This window comes from Sapajus apella, unplaced genomic scaffold (assembly GCF_009761245.1).
Source record: "Sapajus apella isolate SASKATOON/1434 unplaced genomic scaffold, GSC_monkey_1.0 scaffold66, whole genome shotgun sequence".
Lineage (NCBI taxonomy): Eukaryota > Metazoa > Chordata > Mammalia > Primates > Cebidae > Sapajus > Sapajus apella.
In genome coordinates, this window is record NW_022437006.1 from 8,341,069 (window position 1) to 8,366,752 (window position 25,684).

The window sequence follows — 25,684 nt, forward strand, 5'->3', positions numbered from 1 at the left end:
GGCCTCCTTGAGACTTTCTTTTATTCCTCATTACAGTTAGAAGTACATGAGGGTCTTCTCTACCTAATTAAATTATAGCCCATTTTCTAATTATGTTATAAAGTGCTCAGGAGTAGATATATTTGTATCTTATAATTTTGTGTCCATATATAGTTGTTCCTCAAAATATTAATGACAACTACTTTCTCTTAGTAAGGAAATGATCAAGTCTAACTCAAAAGCTACCACTGAGAAATATGTTTCTACAAAATGAAATGACTTGATATTAGGTAGCATTTTAATATGCCTGGATGAGTTTTGAATGCTCTTCTTCATCCATGAACATAATGGAAAATTAAAGTACTAAATACCTTTGCTTCAGATATTTGGGTAGACTCTAACAAAGTTGCCAATTACTTTGGCTAGTGGCAGCCAAATTGTTTTAAATAAACTATCCAAAGTAATTTTCTTTAGTTTCCTTTTCCCCTTTACCAAGAGAGACCCTGGGAGCAGAACACAAATTAAGCCCATATCTGAATTTACAAAGAAAATATCTGAAACTATATTTAAATCCAAGTTTGCAGTGTTTTTTCTTTTTCTTTTTTTGAGATGGAATTTCATCCTGTTGACCAGGCTGGAGTGCAGTGGCACACTCTTAGCTCACTGCAAGCTCCGCCTCCCAGGTTCAAGTGATTCACCTGCCTTAGCCTCCTGAACAGCTGGGATTACAGGCGCACGCCATCACGCCCGCCTAATGTTTTGTGTTTTAATAGAGATGGGGTTTCACTGTGTTGCCCAGGCTGGTCTTGAACTCCTAAGCTCAGGTGATTTGCCCACCTCGACCTCCCAAAGTGCTGGGATTACAGGCATGAGCCACCGTGCCCAGCCTGCAATTTTCAAAGCAATCTTGTGTTAAAGAAAGAAATGTCTTCAACTGTGGTCATCTTCAGCCTTTATCCTGTAAAACTTCGATGTGGCTTTGGAAGTTTTGGCCACTAGTTTGTTCCTGAAATTCTCTCCTTCTCTGGCTTCTTACTGGTTTCCTCTGGATTTCTTAATCTATCTCTGGCTACACCTTATTAGTTTCAATCAGTCTCGGAATACACCATAAAAAGCAGTAATCTTCAAAATTCTATTTTTGTTTTTCCCTGTATACACTTTTTACTTTTTTTTTTTTTAACCTGAAAAACATCACTCGTCATGTGGCTTTAACTTTTGTTTGAAAGATTCAAAATTCAGGCCCTGATCTTTTCTTGGTCTAGATTACTATCTCCAGCTGACTGTTGTTAATCCCTATATAGATGTCCTACCAGTTCCTTAAACTCAACAATGAGTATAAAACCAAATTCATATTTCATTTCTATTTTCTTTCCTATTTATCAGTTCAGTTAATGGCTTCACAATTCTTTTATTCACGTAGTCTAGAAACTGTGGAAATATCTGTCATTCTTTTCCAATGTTTTACTACCAACTCACTACAATTTAAATGTTTCCTTTCAAATTTGTCTTCCTGCCTGCAGTATCCTTTCGACTGTAGAAATTTATCTATCTTTTAGGTCCAATTTAATCAGAACTCTCAGCCACCCTTCATTCATGAATAAAAATCAATCAGATATTCTTAGAAACATCTATAGCATTTTTTTTTTTTTTTTTTTACTGAGGTATGGTTATTTGTGTATACATTGGCATCCTTCAATTGATAGCAAGTTACTCAAAGGCAGAGAACATTCCCAGGTCTTTATATTTTAGCTCTTTATCTTTATTATGGTGGTTGCTCATTAAATATTTCTTGTATTCTCTGTGCCTTTGCCTACATGACAACATAAGTTTCATATTCAAAAAGCAATCCTGTTTTCCAGTCTTTTACATTACCTGAAGTAACATTTTATGTTAAGAGAATTTCTAAATTTTGATGAAATTATACTTTTTTATATAGCTTTAAAATTCTCCACTGGATTTACCAAACAAGGCTGATGATTTGCCTTTAAAATGCCAACAATCAATTATTAATTCAATCAAACTGATGAGTAGGTCCCCTGATCACAAGTGCTACATGCATTTTCCTTATTTTTGAGTGAAGTATGGTTGTTTTCCCAGTTTTTCCTGAATTAATTTCTTAAATAAGTCAGCATATTCACAAGTTTCCAAGAGAAACTAAATATATTTCTATAGTAATAAAGCATTGGGTGCTTTATAAAAATTTCTCCTTAGAATTTAAGAATGAAATATGTCTTATATGACTCCTAATACTAAATTTTTGATCTTCCATTATGACATGACATTACCTCCTTTAAATATTTGTGTATAAGGGAATTGTTTGTGTTCCTTCTGTTTATTTTATAGTTTTCTTTTATAATAGAAAAGTATTTTATGTTTATAATATCTACCTTCCTAGCCATTATGTCATGTGTCCCTTATCATGGAAAACATTGTCTCTTTTACAGGTATTTTTGGGGAGTTAACAAAATATATTTCTTGGTGGAAAGACTTATGATGATATATCCTCTTCAAGAGATGTTTGAGATGTAACTCAAACATACTCTTGTTCTTAGCTTTGATTTATGTAAACATTTTGTCTTCATCGAAGTCACAAAATTTTATCAGAACCTTATTTTTAACTCAGTATATAAATTCATCCTATTTAGAAATCAAACATGCTTTTGTCCTGTTCACACCGTTTGACAACATCCTACTTTTTCATTTCTTTTTTAAGAGTACTTGCAACAACAGATAAAAGATGCAACTTGATACAGTTAGTTAAGAAAATTCTACTTCGCATTTTTAAAAGTCGAGACAATGTCTGGAGTATTGTAGGTATCATTTTATTTTCCTTAAATAAATTGTAATGGATATAGTTCTTCCTGGCATTGTCTGTATTAATGGGCATTAATCTGTTGCCATATCTTTATTATGACTTTTGTTACCAATCTTGCGGAAATAATTTATACCTGCAGTAATGATTAGTAGATAGTATTTTATATATTTCTGATATGATTTGGCTGTGTCTCCACTCAAATGTCAACTTGAATTGTAGCTTCTAGAATTCTCAGGTGTTGTAGGAGGGATTGAAGGCGAGGTAATTGAATGGGGGCCTGTCTTTCCCGTGCTACTCTCATCAGAGTAAATAAGTCTCAGGAGGTCTGATGGGTTTATCAGGGGTTTCTGCTTTCGCTTCTTTCTCGTTTTTCTCTTGCTACCAGCATGTAAGAAGTGCCTTTTGCCTCCCACCAGGATTCGGAGACCTCCCTAGCTATGTGGAACTGTAAGTCCCATTAAACTTCATTTTTTTCCTCCATCTCGGGTATGTCAGTGTCAGATTAATACAGTAAATTGGTACCAGTAGAGTGAGACGTTGCTGTAAAGATACCCAAAAATGTGAAAGTGACTTTGGAACTGGGTAACAGGCAGAGGCTGGAACAGTTTGGAGGCCTCAGAAGAAGACAGGAAAATATGGGAAAGTTTGGAACTTCTTAGAGACTTATTGAATGGCTTTGCCTGAATTCTGATAGCAATATGGACAATAAGGTCCAGGTAGAGGAGAGGAACTTGTTGGGAACTGGAGTAGAGGTGACTCTTGTTATGTTTTAGCAAAGAGACTGCTGGCGTTTTGCCCCCCCCCCCATCCCCCCGGAGATCTGTGGAACTTTAAACTTGAGAAAGATGATTTAGGGTATCTACAGAAGAAATTTCTAAGCAGCAAAGCATTCAAAAGGTGACTTGTTACTGTTAAAGACATTGAGTTTCATAAGGGAAGTGGAGCATAAAAGTTTGGAATATTTGCAGCCTGACTATGTGATAGAAAAGAAAAACCCATTTTCTGGGAAGAAATTTAAGCCACCTGCAGAAATTTGCAAGGCGCCTACTGTGAATCCCCAAGACTATGGGGAAAATATTTCCAGGCCATGTCAGAGACCTTCACAGCAGTGCCCCCATCACAGTCCTGGAAGCCCAGGAGGAAAATATGGTTTTGTGGGGTGGGCCCAGGGTCCTTGTGCTGTGTGCAGCCTAGAGGCTTGGTGCCCTCTGTCCCAGCTGCTCCAGCCATGGCCGAAAGGGGCCAATGTACAGTTCGGGCTGTGGTTTAAGAAGGTGGAAGCCTCAAATCTTAGCAGCTTCCACATGGTGTTGAGCCTGTGGGTGCACAAAAGAACTGAGGTTTGGGAACCTCTGCCTAGATTTCAGAACATGTATGGAAATGCCCAGGCAAAAGTTTGCTGCAGGGATGAGGCCCTCATGGAGAACCTCTGCTAGGGAGGTGCAAAAGGAAAATGTGGGGTCAGAGCCCCCACACAGGGTTGGAGCACTGCCTTGTAAAGCTGTGAGAAGAGGGTCACTGTTCTCCAGACCCCAGAATGGTAGATCTATCAACAGCTTGCACTGTGCACCTGGAAAAGCCACAGACACACAGTGCCAGCCATGAAAGCAGCCAGGAGGGAGTCTGTCCCCTGCAAAGCCACAGGGGCAGAGCTGCCCAAGACCATGGGAACCCATCTCTTGCATCAGCATGACCTGAATGTGAGACCTAGAGTCATAAAAGATCATTTTGGAGCTTTAAAATTTGACTGCCCCACTGGATTTTGGACTTGTATGGGCCCTGTAACCCCTTTGTTTTGGCCAATTTCTCCCATATAGAATGGCTGTATTTACTCAATACTGGTACCCCCGTTGTATCTAGGAAGTAACTAGCTTGCTTTTGATTTTACAGGCTCATGGGCAGAAGGGACTTGCCTTGTCTCAGATGAGACTTTGGACTGTGGACTTTTGGGTTAATGCTGAAATGAATTAAGACTTTGGGAGACTGTTGGGAAGGCATGATTGGTTTTGAAATGTGAGGACGAGAGATTTGGAGGAGACAGGATGGAATGATATGATTTGGCTGTGTTCCCACTCAAATCTCAACTTGAATTATATCTCCCAGAATTCCTACATGTTGTGGGAGAGAACCAGGGGGAGGTAATTGAATCATGGGGTTCAGTCTTTCCTGTGCTACGCTCGTGTTAGTAGGTATCACCAGATTTGATGGGTTTATCAGAGATTTCCCCTTTTGTGTCTTTCTCATTTTTCTCTTGCTGCTGCCATGTAAGAAGTGCCTTTCCACCAGGTATGGTGGCTCATTCCTGTAATCCCAAAACTTTGGGAGGCCAACGCGGGTGTATTATGAGGTCAAGAGATTGAGGCCATCCTGGCCAACATGATGAAACCTTGTCTCTACTAAAAATACAGAAATTACCTGGCTGTGGTGGTACAAGCCTATAATCCCAACTACTGAGGAGGCTGAGGCAGAAGAATCACTTGAACCCGGGAGCTGAAGGTTGCAGTGAGCCAAGATCGTGCCACTGCACTTTAGACTGGCAACAGAGTGAGACTTGGTCTCAAAGAAAAAAAAATGCTTTTCACCTCCCTCCATGATTCTGAGGACTTCCAGCCATGTGGAATTATAAATCCAATTAAACCTCTTTCTTTTTCTTGCCAGTCTCAAGTATGTCTTTATCAGCAGTGTGAAAACAGACTAATAAAATTTCCCTCTGTTGAACTCGTGAATTATTTACTATGTACAAGGTAATTCACTGGTAAGAAAAATTGGGCTGGTGTGTTTACTAAGAGACACACAGGATTAACATGCCCATTAGATCCAGCCAACCTAATTTTGCAATGCACAAGCCTCTTTGTTTGGTAAAGAGGAAAGTACCATTATTTGCAGTAGCATCTGAGCTTGGTGGATGATAAAGGATGAACATTTTTCACCTGAGGTTAAATAGATGAATTCATTCATTCAGCTAGTTATTAAGCAGCAGCAATGTACCAGTCGTTGGTAATCAACAATAAATGGCATAGTCCATCTCCTAATGGCTTTGCAATCTACTAGGTCTTTTTTTTTTTTTTTTTCTATTTTTTGTTCTAACCTAAAACTGTGAAACACAAAGAAACTAACATGGTTCTTCTTAACCAAGATTAACCATGTTCTGTACTGATAAGCTACTTTTAAGTGCCTCTCAGTAAACTAACATCCTTGAGACATAGGTAGAAGAATTTAATCCACTGCAATAATACAGTTGTTTCAGTCTTCACTTTTCATATGGAGATTGCCAATGTGCAGGGTCCAACATAGTTGCAATGGCTGGGCACTGTGGAACTCCAGGGGACATTGTTAACATAGATTAGGATGTTGGGACACTGTTCACATATATTACAATCTGAGCGGCGAAATGCTCCAACCCAGAGGTACCTTTTCAGCCACTTCTTTTATATTCTATCAAAAGCAAGCATTACCAAGTTGTTACTTCATTTTATTTTGTTTAGCACTTTTGAGGTGCTGCTGTGCTCAGGGTTCTTTTCTTATTGAAGTAATAGAGATCTACAAAGATAAATAACACATAAATGTTTACTTTAATGGACAACATTAGAGTCTAGTAATTTTCTTTACAGACTCCAGATCTCGATGGAGTCACAAACAAGATAAGTTAATAACTGCATCTCCATTCTCAAGGATGCTATCTTAACAAATGTGTTCAGGTTGGCCAAAAAAACAGCAGCAGCATTTACTTACTGAAAGCCATATGGAAAAGCTGTGCTCTTTCACGAGGTCACTTGGCAAACATTACCTTTTTGCTCCCTTGATGTTTCCTGATCTCAAGAGTAGGAAACCAGAAGGGGACCAAATCACTTCCTTACCCACTTCCTAAAGAGTAACGTTGACTTCATCAGCTGGGCTTTAGGGTTCAGTAAACCCACATATTTCAGGATAAACTGGCTTGAGTACATGAGCGGTGATTGCTTTTCTTACAGAGTTGCAGTGGCAACACTGATAATTAAGCAAAAAGTGTTGGCATTCTTTCATGGCCATCTGTGACTTCAGTGTGCTGGTACTTAGTGTTCACAGGCAACTGAATGTTTGAACTGGTTCTTGGTTTTGCAGTGAAAAATAAAGGAAAGCACATTTTTGCTTTGCCTATTCTTTTTTTTCCATGAACAACATGGTTAGAAATTACGACATTTGTTTTAAATTCAATTGTCATGCAACATTTTGTTTCATGTATTTAGCATTTTGATATGTGAGACCATATCATAATTATAAAATTAAGTTTGCTATCCCACTTCATCTATTCTTTTATTGTAGTGTTAACTTTAAACCTTTCCGTTTTCATAGGATTCACAGATCTTTATTTTTCTGTAAGAAACTGATACAGCATTTGACTTTTTTTGGTTGCATTCCAAAATTTTAACATGAGTATTGTAAAAAGAAATAAAAGTGATTTTTATTTCCTTTAAGATTTTATAATTGTGCAGCATGAACATAAGTAATATATGACTAGAATCAAAGATTATAAACATTTAGAACATAATAGTTAATGTATTTAAACACATAAAAGCACATTTATTATGTTGAATCACATGAAGTTTCTATTTTTGATAGGAAAAAAATTATCAAATTTTGGCAATCAGCTTATATTAGGTAATTCTGTACATTTTTGCTACCAGTTTAATGAAAATTTAATGTATGATAGTTAACCATAAATGAGTCAGCCCTTGGTGGATTATCTAAACCTAATGCCAGTTCCTCTCTCTTTTGATTTAATTACTGCTTTCAGGCTGACTACTTCAAGAAGTCTATCTTAAGTGGTAATGAATGAAAGAAAACAATATCCATAAATTTGTATACTTAAAATTCCATATTTTTAAAAACCCAGGAGTTAGAATAAAGGAGCAGTTAAGATTATGAATTAAACGTTGTTTTAGGAAATTATCTGGATTTATTTACATGTGCTATTATGTCTCTAATCCCATATATAATAGACAAGTAGGCTCTAAAATGTGTGTTTCCAACAAATGATATCAAGATGATATTATATTTTTGAGAATTTCTGCAGATTTTTAGCTGAACAGAAAAAAATGGTCTACTACAAAGCAAATCCTTAGTGTCAGTAGATAAAAATTCTTATCAGTTCTGTCACTGGCAACCTCTGTGACACAAGTAGGTGCTCTAACCTCTATGGAAGCATTTTATTTGTTCACTTTACTGACATCTTAGTGCACATGCATTCCCACTTCTTTAGCAACAACTCTATGATTCCCAGGAGCCCACCCCAGAGGTTAGGAACCATTGGATTATAAAAGCTGTGTTAATCCTTCTTAGCCTCACATTCTAATTTCTATTAACCTTAGTGGTATTAGCAACAAATGAGGAAAAGGAAATAGACTAACTTGAAATTTGGAATCGTGATAATGAAGATTCCAACCATGATGCTGATAATTATGTATGAGTTCTTTCCATTTGACTAGTGGCCAGAAACCAAAGAGAGTGGAATTGATGAGCCAGTGTGTCATGCTGGCAGTGGCTGCAGCCTGAAAGGAAAATAATCCAGATAATTGTTTAATTGGATACTACTTAAAAACAGGAGTTGAAACCCCCCCACAAGAAGTATGATCCGGAATAAACATCTTTTCCACCATATTAGTTAAATAAAAACCTAAGCATGGTGCACTGATGGCCAGCATCCATGAGGTTCCATTTTCACTGCCATGAAATTTCCTTTTAACTGTCCCCTGCTGGTCCTTGACAATCTCTGTCAGCTTTACTTTTCAATGTTTAGTACTTCTGGATGATAATTTTACAACGGTATACTTATAATGAAAAACAAAAATGAATGAAATCCTAGCTACAAACATAATAACAGGAGGATAATATTCAAGTGCTTCCTAAGCAGTGCTTATGATAAAACTGTCATGAGTCAGCCTGGGTTTGAAACATATCATTCTATCATACATGTTATATAATTTATAAAGTATGTGTTATAAGTTTGATTTAGTTATTGAAACTTTCTGTGATTCAGTTTTAGCACTTGTAAACTGGGTGGATGGTATTGGGGCTGTAGTAAACATTACATGAGTTAATTTGTGGTTAATTTGTAAAATGACCTTGTACCAGTGCTTGGCTTAAGTGCTGTATTTCTGAAAGAGTAATCTGCTGTTATTACTATTTCCTCATGGCAGTTTTACAGAAAAGTGACTGTTTTTATATAACCTAACTAACTGAGCCCTGGCTCTTTTAAACTAATGGTTTTGACTGAATTATCATAGCATGGTAAAGTCTATCAATTTTATAAGAAGTGGCTCAGAAAAGCAAATGGCATGCAATACATTTGCTTCTGCAGTTATATCTATATAACACACTGAGCATAACGTTGGAGGTGGTATGACCAATTAAAGTATTTTGGTCCCTCTTTTCTTTTTTCCATTCTCTTGAGATTTTAGTTTTAGGTCTTTTTCTCTGAGCTGAATGCATTCATATTTAATGATTGCCATTTTTATTCTTTTTGGAGAATTAAATATTAAATACCAGGCAGAATACCTCCTTTAATTTCTCTTTGGAGTAATAAGATGTTACCAGTAACTGTTTCCTAAGATCTGTAGCAATACCCTGTGTCAAAATGGAAGTACATTATAAAGCCAGAAAACCACTTATCAAGAGCTCTTAGAAAGACTATTTTATATTGTATAAATGCATCAAATAATGCAAACATCTGAGAAGTGAATTGGTGCTGATTTGGCTTCAGGAATCTCTTGCACAAAATGTTATGATAAATTCTAATTACCAAAGTACTTATCAAATTATAATAAAAAGTTTTAATTACTTCATTCACAATGAGATTATTAACATGAACAAGAATTACTCCCTTTTTCAGCTTTATTGAGGTGTAATTAACAAAATTGTATACATTTAAAGTACACAACATGATTTGATATGCATATACATATAGCAGCACAATCAAATTAATGAGCACATTCATCATACATAGTTACCATTGTGTGTTTATGTATATGTATGTGTGTGGTGAAGACAATGCCTACCTTCCTAGTGAATTTCAAGTAAAACTGCAGTATTATTAATTATAGCTACCATGCTGTACATTAGATCCTCAGAACCTATTCATCTTATAACTGAAAGTTTGTATACTTCAAACAACATCTCCCAGTTTTCCCCACTCTTAACCCCGGATAACTATCCTTCTACTCTTTGCTTCTATGAGTTCTACTTTTTCAGATATCACATATAAGTGATACCATACAGTATGGGTCTTTGTAGATCTGGCTTATTTCATTTAGCATAATGTTCTTCAAGTGCATCCATGTTGCAAATGGAAGGATTTAATCTCTTTTAAGGCTGAATACTATCCATGTGTGTGTGTGTATAACATTTTCTTTATTCATTCATCCATTAAAAGGCACTTAAGTTGGTTTTACATTTTGGCTACTGCAAATAATGCTGCAATCAACAAGACAGTGAAGTTATCTCATCAAGATGCTGACTTAATTGCCTTGAGATACATATCCAGAAGTGGAATTGCTGGATTGTATAGTAGTCCTATTTTTATTTTTTTGTATAACCTCCTTACTGTTTGCCATACTTGCTGAATCAATTTACATTCCCAATCCCATTAATAGTATAAAAGGGATCCCATTTCCCTTTTCTTTCCCTTCCTCCGGCCCTTCCTCCGGCCCTTCCTCCGGCCCTTCCTCCGGCCCTTCCTCCGGCCCTTCCTCCGGCCCTTCCTCCGGCCCTTCCTCCGTTTCCTTTCAACAAAGTCTTACACCATAGCCCAGGCTGGAGTGAAATGACACAATCTCAGCTCACTGCAACCTCTGCCTCCCAGATTCAAGTAATTGTTCTGCCTCAGCCTCCCAAGTAGCTGGGATTACAGGCACCTGCCACCACAACCACCTAATTTTTAGTACAGATTGTGTTTCACTGTGTTGGCCAGGTTGGTCTTGGACTCCTGACCTCATGATCTGCTTGCCTTGGCCCCCCAGAGTGCTGGGATTACAGGCCTGAGCCACCGCATCCAGTCTAGGGATCCCTTTCCTTAACACCATTACCAACCCTGGTTAGACCTTATCCTTTTGATAATAGCTATTCTAACAGTGATATGTCATTGTGGTTTTAATTTGCATTTCCCTGATAATTACTGAGGTAAAGCACCTTTTTATACACTTGTTGGGTATTTGTATGTTTTCTTAGGAAGAATGTCTATTCACATCCCTTGCGCATTTTCTAACCAGGTTATTTCATTTTTGCTATTAAGTTGTATGGGTTCCTTATATATTTTTAAATATTAACCCCTTGTCAGATATAAGGTTTGCAAAACCATCTCCCATTTCATAACTTGCCTTTTTATTTTGTTGATTGTTTCTTTTGCTGTAGGTAAGTTTCTTACTTTGATGTTATCTCATTTGCTTATTTTTTATTTTTTTGCCTCTGCTTTTGGTGTCATATCCAAAAAATCGGAGCTTTTCCCTGGTTTTCTTATAAGAGTTTTATGGTTACAGGCTTTACATTTAAGTCTTTAATCTATTTTGTGTTAATATTTGTGTATGATGTAGGAGTCTAATTTCTTTTGTATGTGGATATTCATTTATTGCAATGCCATTCTTTTCCAATTTTGTATTCTTAGTGCTTTTGTCAAAGATTACTTGACTATCTATGTATGGGTTTATTTCTGGCTCTCTATTGGTTTGTGTATCTCACTTTTATGCCAGTAGCATAGTGCTTTGATTACTATAGCTTTGTAACATAATTTGAAATCAGAAGGTGTGATGTCTCCAGTTTTGTTCTTTTTTATTTTTTAAGGACAGGATTTCTCTCTGTCAGCTGGGCTGCAGTGCAATGGCATAGTCATAGCTCATTGCAAACTCAAACTCCTGAACTCAAGCAATCCTCTCACCTCAGTTTCTGGACTTGCTGGGGCTACAAGCATCCACAATCATAACCCAGCCAGTTTTTAATTTTTCTTTTTTTATAAAAACGAGGTTTCCCTATGTTACCCAGGGTGGTCTGGAACTTCTAGCCTCAAGAGATCCTCCTACCTTGGTCTCCCAAAGCACTGATATTATGGCATGAGCTACTGTGCCTGGTCCTGTTCTTTCTCAAGATTTCTTTGGCTATTCACCATCTTTTGTAGTTTTATATTAATTTTAGAATTGTTTTTCTGATTTATTTGAAGAAATTGCCATTGGAATTTTTATAGGGATTACATTGAATCTGTAGATTTATTTGCATAGTATGGACTTTTTAGAATAGTATGGACATTTTAACAGTATTAATCATTCCCATCTCTGAAGATAGGAATCATTCCATTTATTTGTCTCCAGTTTCTTTCAGCAACGTCTTTCAATTTTCAGTGTACAGATATTACAACTCTGGTTAAATTTATTTCCAAGAATTTTATTCTTTATTACTCTTTTGTAAATGGGATTGTTTTGATTCTTTTTTAGATGGTTTATTATTAGTATATAGGAACACAACTAACATTTGTATGTTTATTTTTTTTTTCTTTTTGTCTTGCAACTTAATTGGCTTATTCTAACAGTTTTTTTTGGTGGAATCTTTGGAATTTTCTGTATGTAAGATCATGTTATCTGCAATCAGAAACAGTTAACTTCTTCCTTTCTTATTTGGATGTCTTTTCTTTCCTTTTCTTGCCTAATTGCTCTGGCTATACTTTCAGTACCATGTCAAATAGAAATGATGGGAGTGGGCATCTTTTCTTGTTCCTGATCTTAGAGTAAAAGTTTTCAGCTTTTCACTATTAAGTATGATGTTGGTTGGGAGGTTGTTATATAGCCTTAATTCTGTTGAGGTACATTTCTTCTATACCTAATTAGTTGAGAGTTTTCATAATGGAAGAATATTGAGTTTTATCAAATACTTTCTCTGCATTTGAGATGATCATATAATTAGTATCCTTTATTCTATTAACATGATGCATCACATTTACTGATTTGTGTAAACTAACATATCCTTGCTTCCCAAGGATAAATGTCACTGGATCACGGTATTCTTTTAAAGTGCTGTTAATTTGGCTTGATAACATTTTCTTAAAAATGTTATCAAATGTTTGTATTTATGTTAATTAGGAATATTGACCTATAATTTTTCTTTTTTTATAGTATCCATACCTGACTTCAGTTTCAGAATGATGAGTTCAGAGATATCCTCTCCTTCTGAATTTTTAGAAGAATTTGAGAATGATTGATATTAATTCCTCTTTAAATCTCTGATATAATTCACTTGTGAAGCTATCGGGTTTTGGGATTTTCTTTAGAGGTTTTTGGTTACTGATTCAGTCACTTATTCATGATCAGTCTGTTGAGGTTTTCTATTTCATTATTCAGTGTTGGTAACTTGTATGTTTCTAGGAATTTATCCATTTATTCCAGGTTTTCCAATTTGTTGGAATATTCTTATTCAGAGTAGTCGCTTATAACCCTTTGTATTTCTTTGGTATCAATTTTAATGTCTTTCCTTTTACTTATAATTTTACTTGAGTCTCTTTTCTTCTTGGTTGGTCTGGCTAAAGGTTTATCAGTTTTGTTTATCTTTGCAAAACACTAAGTTTTAGCTTTGTTGGTATTTCATTTTTTTTTTCATTCTCTATTTGATTTCTTTTTGCTCTGATCTTTGTTGCATCCTATCTTCTAACTTTGGCTTTAGGTTGTTCTTCTTTTACTAGTTCCTTGAAATATAAAATTTAATATTTTATTTGGGATCTTTCTTTATTCTTAATATAGGCGATTATTATTAGAAACTTCCCTCTTAGAACTATATTTGCTGTAGTCTATCAGTTTGGGTATGTTCTGTTTTTATTTTTTGTTGTCTTAAGTACTTTCTGATTTTCCTTTTGATTTCTTCTTTGACCCATTGGTTGTTCAGGTAGCATGTTGTTTAATTTTCATATACTTGTAAATTTTACAAAATTCTTCCTGTTTTTGATTTCTAGTTTCATACCATTATGGTCAGAAAATATATTTGAAATTATTTTAATCTTACAAAAATTTTTAAGTACTGTTTTGTGGCTTAACATATAATCTATGCTGAAGAATGTTTCATGTGTGCTGGAGAAGAAGGTTCATTTTGCTGCTTCAGATGGAATGTTTTGAATATATTTGTTACTCATTTTGTGGATGGTGTTATTCAAGTCCATTGTTTAGTTGTTGATTTTGATTTGTATGATCTATTCATTGTTGCAAATAGAAATTGATGTCCCCTACTATTACTGTATTGCTGTCTCTTTACTCCCTTCTGTTAGTAGTTGCTTGGTATGTTTAGATGCCCTGGTACTGGATACAAACATACTTAAAATTGTTACATTCTCTTGATGCATTGACCCTTTGTTACTATATAATGACCTTCTTTGTTTCTTATGACAGATTTGGACTAAAAGTCCATTTTGTCTAATATAAATATATCCAACCCTGCAGTCTTTTGGTTACCATTTGATTAGAATATCTTCTTCCATTCCTGCACTTTAACCTACGTGTGTCCTTAAGACTGAAGTGATTCTTATAGGGAGTGTATAATTGGCTCTTGTTTTTGCTTTTTTAATCTATTCAGCCACTCTGCATTTTTAGATTAAAGAATATAATCCATGTACATTTAAGCTAATTATTGATAGGTAAAGTTTTATGACTTCCACTTTTTAAAATGTTTTGCTATTCTTTTCCTGTTTCTCCTGTCTTCCTTTGTATTTTGATGATTTTCTATAATCTTATATTTTAATTCCTTTCTTATTGTCTTTTGTATGTCTACTAAAGGTTTTTTCTTTGTGGTTATCATGAAGCTTGCATAAAAGATCTTACAACATTCCATTTTAAGTTGATAAGAACTTGACTTCAGTTACATACAAATACTCTACACTTTTACTCTCCAATCAACATTTTATGCTATTGATGTTACATTGTGCATCTCTTTATATTGTATATCTTTAACAAATTAGTGTATCTAGTTATTTTTAATACTTTTGTTTTTTAACTTCTCTAAGTTACAAGTGGTTTATATACAACTATTACAGGATTCTGAACTTGACCATATTTTTAACTTTACTAGTGAATTTTATACATATAGATGTTTTTATGATGTTAATTAGCGTCTTTTCAGTTCAATTTAGCATTAAATTCTACCTTTAATATTCTTTTACAAGGCAGATCTAGTGGCAATTAATTCCCTGAGCCTTTGTTTGTATGGGTAAGTCCTTTTCTCTCCTACATTTCTGAAAGACAGTCTTGTTGGATATAGAATTCTTTTTTGACTGTTCATTTCCTCAGCACTTTGAATATATCATTCCACTCTCTCCCAGTTTTCAACGTTTTTTGTTGAGGTGTTCACCAATTGTTTTATCAGGGTACCCTTCTTTTTGATGAGTCTCTTTCCTCTTGCTGCTTTAAAGTTTCCCTCTTTAAGACCTTTGTCAATTTGATTATAAAGCATTCCCTCTGTGAGGAATACATTCTAAGGTCCCCAGTGGATGCCTGAAACTGTGGATAGCACTGAACCCAATTGCCATTAGTTTCTGTTTATGTCTTCTGGAAACAAATTTAATGCCTTTTTCATCTTTGCTTATCATACATTGTGACTATAACTTCTGCAGTCTGAGGTGCAACAGCAAAACTAGTATAAATTTTTTTTCTTCTTAATTTCATGAGTAGAAGATTTGTTCTTACCGTAGATCTTAGCAAACTCAGCATGCCATTTTTTTTTTCTTTATTAAGTCAATAACTTTTACCTTTTCACTTGATGGCTTCTCTTTGGCATATCCAAATTGCCAGCATCATTTGTGCTTTGAAGCCATTATTAAGTAAAATAAGTGTTACTTGAAAACAAATTTCAATGCCACAACAGTCAATCTGATAACAGATGACTACTAAGTGACTAAAGCATGTTCTGTGTCAATATGCTGGCAAAAGGTATAATCCACATCCCGGACAAGACAGAGCAGGACAGAGTGAGATTTCTTCACTCTGCTCAGAACAGAATGCAATTTAAATTTTGTGAATTATTTCTGGAATTTTCCATTTAGTATTTTCAAACTGTGGTTGACTGCAGGTCAGTGAAAGCATTGAAAGTGAAACCAAGGATAAAGTGGAACTACTGTAATGTGTCTCAGAAAAATATTCTCTGGGTAGGTCCTTCTTTAGATTCTTTGAGCTTCATGAATCAGGATGTCTGTCTGTATCTCTCGGGGAAGTTTTCAGACATTATTTCTTTAAATAAGCCTTCTGTTTGTCTCTTCTCTTGTGGCTTTCAGAAATCATGTATTTATTATCTTCATGATACCCATAAGTTAGTATGCTCTTTTTTTTTTTCTTTTTCTTTTTTTTTTTTTTTAAGACAGGGTTTCACTCTGTCACCCAGATTGCAGTTCGGTGGTGTGATCTTGGCTCACTGCAGCCTCCGCCTCCCAGGCTCATAATTCTCCCACCTCAGCCTCCTGAGTAGCTGGGACTGCAAGTGCAGGCCACTATGCCTGGCTGATGTTTCTTCTCTTTTCTTTTTCCTTTTTCTTTTTTTTTTTTTTTTTTGAGACAGGGTTTTACTATGTTGCCCAGGCTGCTCTGAAACTCCTGACCTCAAGCAGTCCACCTGCCTTGGCCTCCCAAGGTGCTGGGATTACAGGCATGAGTCACTAAGTTCAGCCTAGTATGCCCTCTTTACTCTTCTTTTAATTGTTTCTCTAACTGACTAATTCAATGTGACCTGTCTTTAAGTTTGCTAATTTTTTCTTTTGCACGATTAAATATGATATTGTACCTCTTTTTTGAATTTTTCAGTTCTGTCATTGTATTCTTCAATCCAATATTTCTATTTTTTTATGATTTCTATTTTTTATTAACTTCTGATTTTGTTCATGCATTGTTTTTCTGATTTCATTTAGTTGTCTGTTTCCCCTTCCATCCCACTGATTTTCTTTAATATGATTGTTTTGCATTTTCTGTCAGACAGTTCATAGATCTAAATTTCTTTGCAGTTGTTACTGGCACTTAGTACTTTGCTTTTGTGGTGCTGTGTTTATCTGATTCTTTATTATCTGTGTAGCTTTGCATTTTTGTGTTTGCATTTGAACAAATACCTGCTCAAATCTTTATAGATTGGCTTTGGCAGATATTGACCTTCCCTTTCAAGGTTCCCAGCGTGATAGGATTTCTTCTGGGTCATGTGACTTTTGCTGGTTCATATGAGGAGCAGAATATATGTGGTCTCATCTCAAGATGGATTGGACTTTGGGCAGTAGAACTGGCACTAGGGCAAGGGTGTGCTTTAGATTCAACACTTGGCTCCACAGATGGCAGGCCTGTTACCAGGTATACTGTTGAATGTTTTTCTCTCCAAGTTCTTAGGAGGGCTCCCACTGGGTCACTAGGTAGATCCTTGGTCAGGCAGAACTGGTCTTGGACTATGGCTGAGGGGGGCTAGAGCTGAGTTACAGGGGTGCTTCAGGGTCCACGGCTGAGTTGAATGTTTTTAGGTCTCTTTCCAGGGTCACAGACAGATGAACCTCCTGCCAGCTTCTTGGTTGGGCAAGACTGCCCCGACTGCGTCCAAGCAGAGCTGGAGATGGATCACAGGTCTACTTTTAAGATCTATATTCAGCCTGAGATCAGCTGGCCTATTTCTGGGAGCATGGATGAGCATGTTTTCTATAAAGTCCATTGGTGTACAGAACTGTTCTCAGATCACAGCTGAGGGGAGCTGGAACCAAGTTAAAGGGCTCTTTCAGCATGTACAGTGGGACCAAAGTTGAGACTGCCACCAGGGTATTAATGGACATATCTTTTGGAAGGTCCCTGTGTCATCAGAGATGCTCTCAGTACTATAGGCGAGAGTGGCTGGAACTGAATTATAGGGCCACTTTAGGGTCCACAGTTGGGGCTGAGATCAACAGGTCTGTTGTACAAAATGTATGTGGGCATGACTCCTCCCTCATTCCTTGGTGGGCGATTCTGGTGGCAGGACCAAGGCCAAATGGAGCTGTAGCCAAGTTCATAGGGGAATGAGGTTGTTTCTGGATCTGTATCCAGGGCCACTGTTCATAAGCCTGCTGACTGGGTACAGGCCTGCCTTCTCAGAACTGCCCTGATCGGTCTTGGACTTCGTATCTGAATCTCAAAGCTTGACAAAGGCACTTTTTTCCATAGATAGCTGCCAAATTATTGTTCTGTGGGAGGATATAAGTAGAGGATCTTCTATTCTGCTATCTTGCTAACTCCTAGAATAGTTCCTTTACAACAATTGTAATAGATGAGGTTTCTAATTGCTCAGCAGACACTTATTCCAAACTCCCAGACTTTCACACCTAAAAATGTGCCTCTGAATAAATATTTAATTTTACAGTAACAGTTAACATATTTAGACCCATGAAGTGACATTAGAGTATTAATTCCTCTTAATCAACTGTCTTTACTAAAGGAAGTTCCAGGTGCAAATGCAGTAATGATATTAAAAATAATAATTTATGGACTACATGCTCCAACCAGTAGAATAGACACTGGCATGAAGTATCAGAATACCCTTCTTTCACCAGAGGTTAACTAGGCAGTGCTGGATAACAGGGAGGTGAGAGGTTCTGTGAAGGAGGCTGAGGAGGCAAAGTGGGACACGAGAAAATTGGGACGCCAACTGTTTACCAACCTGTACAGTGATATGAGTGCATCCTGTAAAGTATATATATTCATATATGTTCATAGCATCCTTGTGGGAAATGCATTTGAAAAGCCAAGAATGATGAGAAAATACCCTTAATACCAAAAAACTTTTAATAATGATCAATATTTATCTATTCTTCATGGAGATTGTCATATTTCTTCTTGAAAAAAAAAATGGTGATTTCATTCAGAGTTGCTTGAGGTTTCTCAAACTCAAACAAAATACAAAAACACATAGACTTACCCTGGAGAAAATTTTGCATAAGTCCCACTATTCTTACTATGTAATACTTGCAATTTCTATCTATTGAAATATAATAGTTAGAATTTTTCCCATAATTATTTAATTCATTTGCGTTTCTGTGATCAAAGTTACTCTAAACAATAGCAGGAGACAATCTGTACTCTTTATATTTTAGAGGTCATGAGTCAAATTCTTTTGAAAATTTGCAATTTTAATAAAATAATGAGGTTGAATAGGAATGTTCATTTTCTAAAATTTTAAAAAAATAATGTATCTTTTCATGAGGAGAAAAAATATAAAAAGGATTTCTTTATATACATTATATCAAAGTATAAATTGCTTCAAATAAGAAGTTGTGAAAAGGAAAACCAAATTTTTGGCTTAGAAGTTTGCACTATGTACAACTGAAAAGAGAATTCTATGAAGATTCATATTATTTTGTATGAGTTTCAATTATTATAAGACATTAGAGAGCAAAACCAGTTTTGTTAATTGCCAAAATGGGTATGTGTTCTACGATGTTATTTCATCTCTGTCTTTTCTTCTGTTTTCCTTTTTATTTCTTGCATTTTTTATCTGATTAAATATATTTCAAATAATTTTTTTCTTCTTATAATTCTAAACAGTATCTAGCTATCAATATAGCCCTGAAAGCGCAGGCTTAACTACATTACAGACAATTCTCTGGCAGATTAAATTTTCACCACCCACATTTCCGATCTACTTTAAAAGTCAGCATTAAAGACTAATTTGAATATTTTTCTGATTTTTAAAAATGGCTTCGTTTCAACTAACCCTCGAACTCCATCTGTGTATACTTATGCAAGATTTTATGGTGGCTACAAAGATATGTAAGAGAAAATGTCAGCGTCCTAATATCTTATAGCAGGGAGCAGATGCTCTGACATGGAGAGAGGTCACTAGACCACAAGCCATGGATAGTAAATGTCCTATGAGAACAGGCTACATTGGTGGCATTTAGAGGTGTTTCCTATATGGAGCTTATCATGTCTCGGGGATGGTTATGTGTCTGGCCTAACTATCCCCGTCCTTTGTAGAAGGATAATTCTACAAAAATTTCCTCAACCATTCACCATCTGCCTTATCTCCTTAGGTTGCATGTCCACTATCCTTGGTAAACAGTGTACATGTTTACTAAGAGCCACATACCAATGTTTTCATGGGACACTTACTGCATTAACCAAAATCATTTTTAATATTGTTGGTTGTTAATTATTTGTTTCATAATTATTGTCTTAATGTTCTTTAGGGAAAATCTTGGAAGACATGCTACTATAACTTTTTCTAATTGCTTTTAAAAGAAAGCACTTAAGTTTTTTTTTTTATTTATTTTTATTTTTTTATTCTTAGTCTCACTCTGTTGCCTAGGCTGGAGTGCAGTGGCATGATCTCAGCTCACTGCACCCTCCGCCTCCCAGGTTCAAGTGATTCTCCAGCCTCAGCCTCCTAAGTGGCTGGGACTACAGGCGCACATCAGTGTTTGGCTAAATTTTTTTGTACTTTTAGTAGAAACGGGGTTTTACTATATTGGGAAGGCTGGTCTTGAACTCCTGACCTCAGATGATTCAGCCACCTTGGCCTCCCAAAGTGCGGGTCAACTTTGTTCATCTTCCTTTTGGTGAATATACGTTAGCGTAGGCACTTGCAAGGGGCAGACATTTAATACAGCACAGATAACATCACTCTAGTATCTATATTGTATGCCTTATGTTCTTTAATGAGTGTCTTGTTCCTTACAGGACAGTGCTTTTTACTCTGACATCTGTGGTTGTACTTGTGATTACAACGGACTGGATCAGCTGGGACAAGCTGAATCGGGGATTTTTGCCTAGTGATGAAGTTTCCAGAGCATTCCTTGCTTCTTTTATCTTGGTCTTTGACCTCCTTATTGTGATGCAGGTAAGTGTATTTCCCTTCCCTCAACTAAGCTGTTGAATGCTCTGTTCTCAGTGTAACAAACAGGCTATGGCAACAGGCTCCATAAATCTAGTTCAGTACAGCATTTACAGTTACTATTAATGGGGCCTTCTCTGTTTATATTTTCAGCAATTATACTGGTAGGAAAAGCCAATTGGACTTTTATAAGAGGGGCACCAAAAGTGTATTTTATGAACATTGCAAGGTGGGCCCCTAGAAACCATATAGCACATTGGTATTTTCTGTCTAGGCTTCGGGGGAAAAAAAAACACACCCAGAAACAAAACCCAAAAAACCCTGTCATTTAGTAAATGGAAAGCTGCAGAAATGAGGATGATATAAAACCAGCAAAGCAGGGAAAAGCAATTGTCAAAGCTACTCAGGGTTTTATAGCAGCTGAAATGGAGTGATGTAAAAATTCTTTTCCTGGTTATAGAAAATTTTACTTTCTTTCAGTATTCACCAGTGACCATTCCATTTTCATGTAAACAATTTTTCTGCCCTGCTTAGCAACAGATTTTTCATACAATAGCATCACAGTAACCAGTGTTACTCTTGTAATTTGGTGTGGCTGTTTGGGGTTTTAGGAATATTCTTTTGAATGGGGCAAAAAGAGACACTAGCTATTTCTTGGTACTTTATCATGCTCATTAAATGTCCATCCATTTGCTGGATATTTTCTTATTGCTTTCATAAGGTAATTTTGCTTATTTTCTCTCCTGAGGCATGGTAAGTCACCAGACCAAAGACTATGATTACTGAAGGAATACTCCATTGTGTTCTGAATTTATGTGAGATTTCACAGGATAGCAGATGGGTTTTCTCATTTCTACAGGCAAAAACAGGCCTTTGAGAGATATTCAGTGTTGTCTCAAAACAGGATAGAAGTTTATTTTATTTTTTAATTTGTTAAATAATATATCCTGGGCATTAGGTTCAAGATGGTTCCTTGAGTATATTACTAGGTTAATGGATAATATTTAAAAATACATTATCATTTAAAAAAATTAGTTGAAGAGATAAAATAGAATATTTTTGTCTCATTTGAAAATGGATGAATTTCTTATTTCCTGAAATAGCAATTGGAAAAGCTTTGGACTTTGAGTCAGACAGCATTGGTAGGTTCTAGATCTGTCTGTCACTAAGCTGTAGAATGTCCTATAGATATCTACAGAATTGAATTTTTAGCATTTATGTAATAATGCATCATGAATTACTTATATGAAGGCTATTTTTATCTTTTTCTATTTCCTAACTAATATAATTCCTCAATGTAAAATGTCTACATTGGCCAAATGGCCTCCCGACACCTCTCTGAACCCATCTTAAAGTCAATGGTATTAGTAACTAAGTAGACTCTTGTCTAATTGAATTTGCTTACATTCATATATTTGAGAGCATAAATTATTTGACTGTTCAGTACCATCCTCTTGCTTCTACTCTATTTGTGTAAGTTTTAAGTATTCTTCCAAGAGTTCACTAAAATCAAGGACTTCAAGTGGGAAAATATAACATTGTAATTTACAGATTCTATGGATTCACTCAAAAAGTGCTTAATAAAGACAAATGGAAGAAAGAAAAGATAGTCGGGATTTATATAGGCAGAATCAGCAGGACTGGGAAGGGAAAGACATTCTAGATGAAAAAAATATCCTAACAATGTAAAATGTCAATAACGTGCTTGAAGTGTTCAGAGAGTAGTCAGAGTACAACTGGCTGAAGACGAAGAGTTTATGCTGAGGAATACTTAAGTGTGGAGCATTTTGGCTACAAGTAACAATAACCCTGCCAAGCTGCCAAGCTAATTTAATCAAAGGAGGAATGTATTGCTGCATTATAGGGATATCCTACCCAATTCAAGAGGAGGGGTGTGTTTGCCTCTAGGAACACATGAAAACAGAGACCAGAGTGTAACAAGGAATCCAGACCCAGCCTTTATTTTCCATCTCTTATCTTTTATATTTCTGCCTCTCTCTTTTCTTTCTTTTCCTCTTACTGTAAAGCAGTCTGTCCAGGTTTCTCATTCAAATGGAAGAAAATGGCTACTGCCAACAGAAGGCAAGCATCCTCTAACTGTCAGGCGTGATTCCAGATTTCTTAGGAAGGAATTGCAGGAACTCATGGGCTTAACACAGGAGGCTGTGATGATGAGGTCATCTGGAAGAAAAGGGGAGAGAGGTTGGGTTATAAACTCCAAATTTTCTAATATAAAGATGAATAAAAAATAAGCCCCCAAATTTAGGTCCCTTAACTCCTCTTTTCTCTCTTCCCTTAAGTCAGCTAGTCAAGCCTATTGATTTATCTTTCTCTGTGCCTTTAATGTCATTCTTTCTGATTTCCTTGCCACCATTCCAGTCTTGACTACCCTTTATTCTATTGCAAAGTAATCTATCTCCTTTAGATCCTATGTCCTTATCCCTTTGTACCATATGCCTTATACAGCTCTTCTTCATAAACTTCTAGTTTGGGAATGCCATGTTGTACACTTCTCAGCCCTAGATATTGTCCATGACTTCTCATTGTCTAAGAGGAGTGTTCAGCCTCTGGGAGCTGAGTGCCCTCCGTGGTCTGGCCCTGACTCTGTCTTGTCCCATGTCTTCTATGCTCTGGTTCCACCCAGATCAAAGTATTTGCTGCTGGGCATTTGCCCACAGCACACTTATTCCCCAATGTCAGGAGTCTCCTGTTCCTCTACAGATTGTGCCTTTTCTGTTCTACTCATCTAGATTCTACCACTGGATGCCATTTCAGCTCTCTGCTCATTAAAGCCATGTGATCACTCCCTCTTCAGAACTCTTGTAGCACTTTTTACCTGAACTGCAAATCAACATGTCACTTTTTCCTTATAACTCTTCATATCCATGGAGTTTCCCAAGCAGAGTGCCTTGCATAGCAGGAGTAGGCCCAGGGTAATAACTGCTCGATGAGGATAAAGAAGTGACAGCTCAGCACTGAGTCTTATGCAAACTGTATCCCTCTTTGTGAGCATATTGTAGAAGTTCTAGAAACTAGTACATGTGGTAAGAGAATTAATTTATGGAAACAGAGCACCAGAAAGCATGTGTACTCAACACATTTGAAAATATATAAGACAAATATCCTAACAAGTTCATAACCAACTAAACTGTGTTCTAATTCATCCCATATTTACATATTTCAGATGAAAGAAAAATAAAGAAGTAGCAAAACTAGTGTCACTGAAACACCTATCCTTATTATAATTATTTAAATAATTTGAAAGCAATCGATCCTAGGCTTTCTAATGGTAGGAAAATTCCACTTACACTATAGAAAGGTATTGTAATTTTAAAAAATTAGAATTTGGTGCTACTTTTGTGAAGTTTTTATTTTTAACAAAATTTGCAGGCCAATTCTGAATACTTCTAAAGTATAACCATTAATTTTTATAGATGTTTACCTAATAGGATTTTTCTACCTTTATTGTTGTATCACATTTTTCTTGTGGTTTTAGTAAACTCACTAGAACTAAGACATTAACAGATACCAGCAAAATGTAATGCGACTCACGCATGCTACATACAGGACACAAGAAATAAACTGTAGAGAAAACTTTCTTCTAAGTAAAACCTTATCTCAGATTCTACTAAGTATTTGTACGTATGCCATTTGATTTATATATATATCCCTTCATTTCTTTGCATAAGTATTTGATTTGTAGCATGCCCTACCCACCTACCTTCTTTGCTAGGTTAAGAAAAAGATTCAGCTGATGGATACCCTAAAAGTACTGACTTCACCACTACACAATCTATCCATGCATCAAAATTACACTTATACTCCATAAATGTATACAATTTTTTGAAAAGAGTTAAAAATACGTTTGTAAACAAAGGAAAAAAGCGGGACAGATGGAGCAAAATATCCAAATAGAACCTTCCATTGATCATCCCCCCCATAGGAGCATGAAATTTAACAACAATCCACACAAGAAACCACCTCCATAAGAACCAAAATCAGATGAATGATCACAGTGCCTGGTTTTAACAGTATATCAAAGAAAGAGACACTGAAGAGGGTAGGAAAGTCAGTCTTAAATTGCCGACATCTCTCTTCTCCCACAGCAGTCACCACGTCGCACAGAGAATCTGTGCTTAGGGGAGGGGAGAGCACAGTGACTGTGGGACTTCACATTGGAACTTAGTGCTGCCTGTTTAATAGAAAACAACACAGGGCAAAATTCAGCTGTCACACATAGACCAGCCCTAGCAAGAGGGGAATTGTCCACCTCAGCATTTGCAACTTGAGTTCTGGCTCAAGTTCTGGCAACTTGAGTTCTGGCAACTTGAGTGGCCAAGGGAGTGCTTGCACCATTCTTCCTCCAATCCCAAGCAGTGCTGCTCACAGCTCCAAGAGAAAGTCCTTCCCTCTGCTTCAGGAGAGGAGAGAGTAAAGAGGACTTTGTCTTGCAACTTGGATACTAGCTTACCACAGTAGAATAGGGCACCAGGCAGAGTCCTGAGGCGCCCATTTCTGATTCTACCTCCTGGACAATGTTCCTGGGCCACAAGAGAACCCACTGAGTTGAAGGGAAGGACTCAGTTGTGGCAGTTCATCACCTGCTGTCTAAAGAGCCCTTGAGCCTTAAATGAACATAAGCAGTAGCCTGGAAGTACTCACTGCAGCCTTGGTTGACATCCAGTGCCGTGCTGGTTTCAGGTATAATCCAATATCCCCACCTGTGGTAGCCATGGGGAGATATTCCTTCTACTTGGGGAAAGCAGAGTGAATAGTAAAGGGGACTCTGTCTGGCAGCTTGGGTACCAGCTCAGCCACAGTGGGGTAGAGTACAGAGTGGGCTCCTGAGGTCCCTGACTCCAGGCCTTGGCTCCTAGATAGCCCTTCTGGACTCTTTCTGGGACAGAGGGGAGCCAATTCCTGAAATGAGAGAGATACAGGCCTGGCAGCATTTACCATAAACTGACTAAACAGCCATTGGATTTTGTGGTATCAGCGGTAGCCAGGCCGTACTTGCTATGGGCCTGGAGAAGTGGTAACCATGAGGAAAAACTCTTCCTTCTCAACATTGGC

The 25,684-nt window shown here is 36.6% G+C and overlaps 1 protein-coding gene across 4 annotated transcripts in view; it reads left to right on the forward strand.

The window, feature by feature from the left end:
• TMEM117 (transmembrane protein 117) overlaps window positions 1-25,684 on the forward strand; it is a 536,937-nt gene that overhangs the window by 426,908 nt on the left and 84,345 nt on the right. For all 4 annotated transcript variants that reach the window (XM_032248373.1, XM_032248370.1, XM_032248371.1 and 1 more), the window contains one exon: window positions 20,458-20,617. In XM_032248373.1, the coding sequence (XP_032104264.1) occupies window positions 20,458-20,617 (160 nt within the window). The remainder of the gene's footprint in view (window positions 1-20,457; window positions 20,618-25,684) is intronic.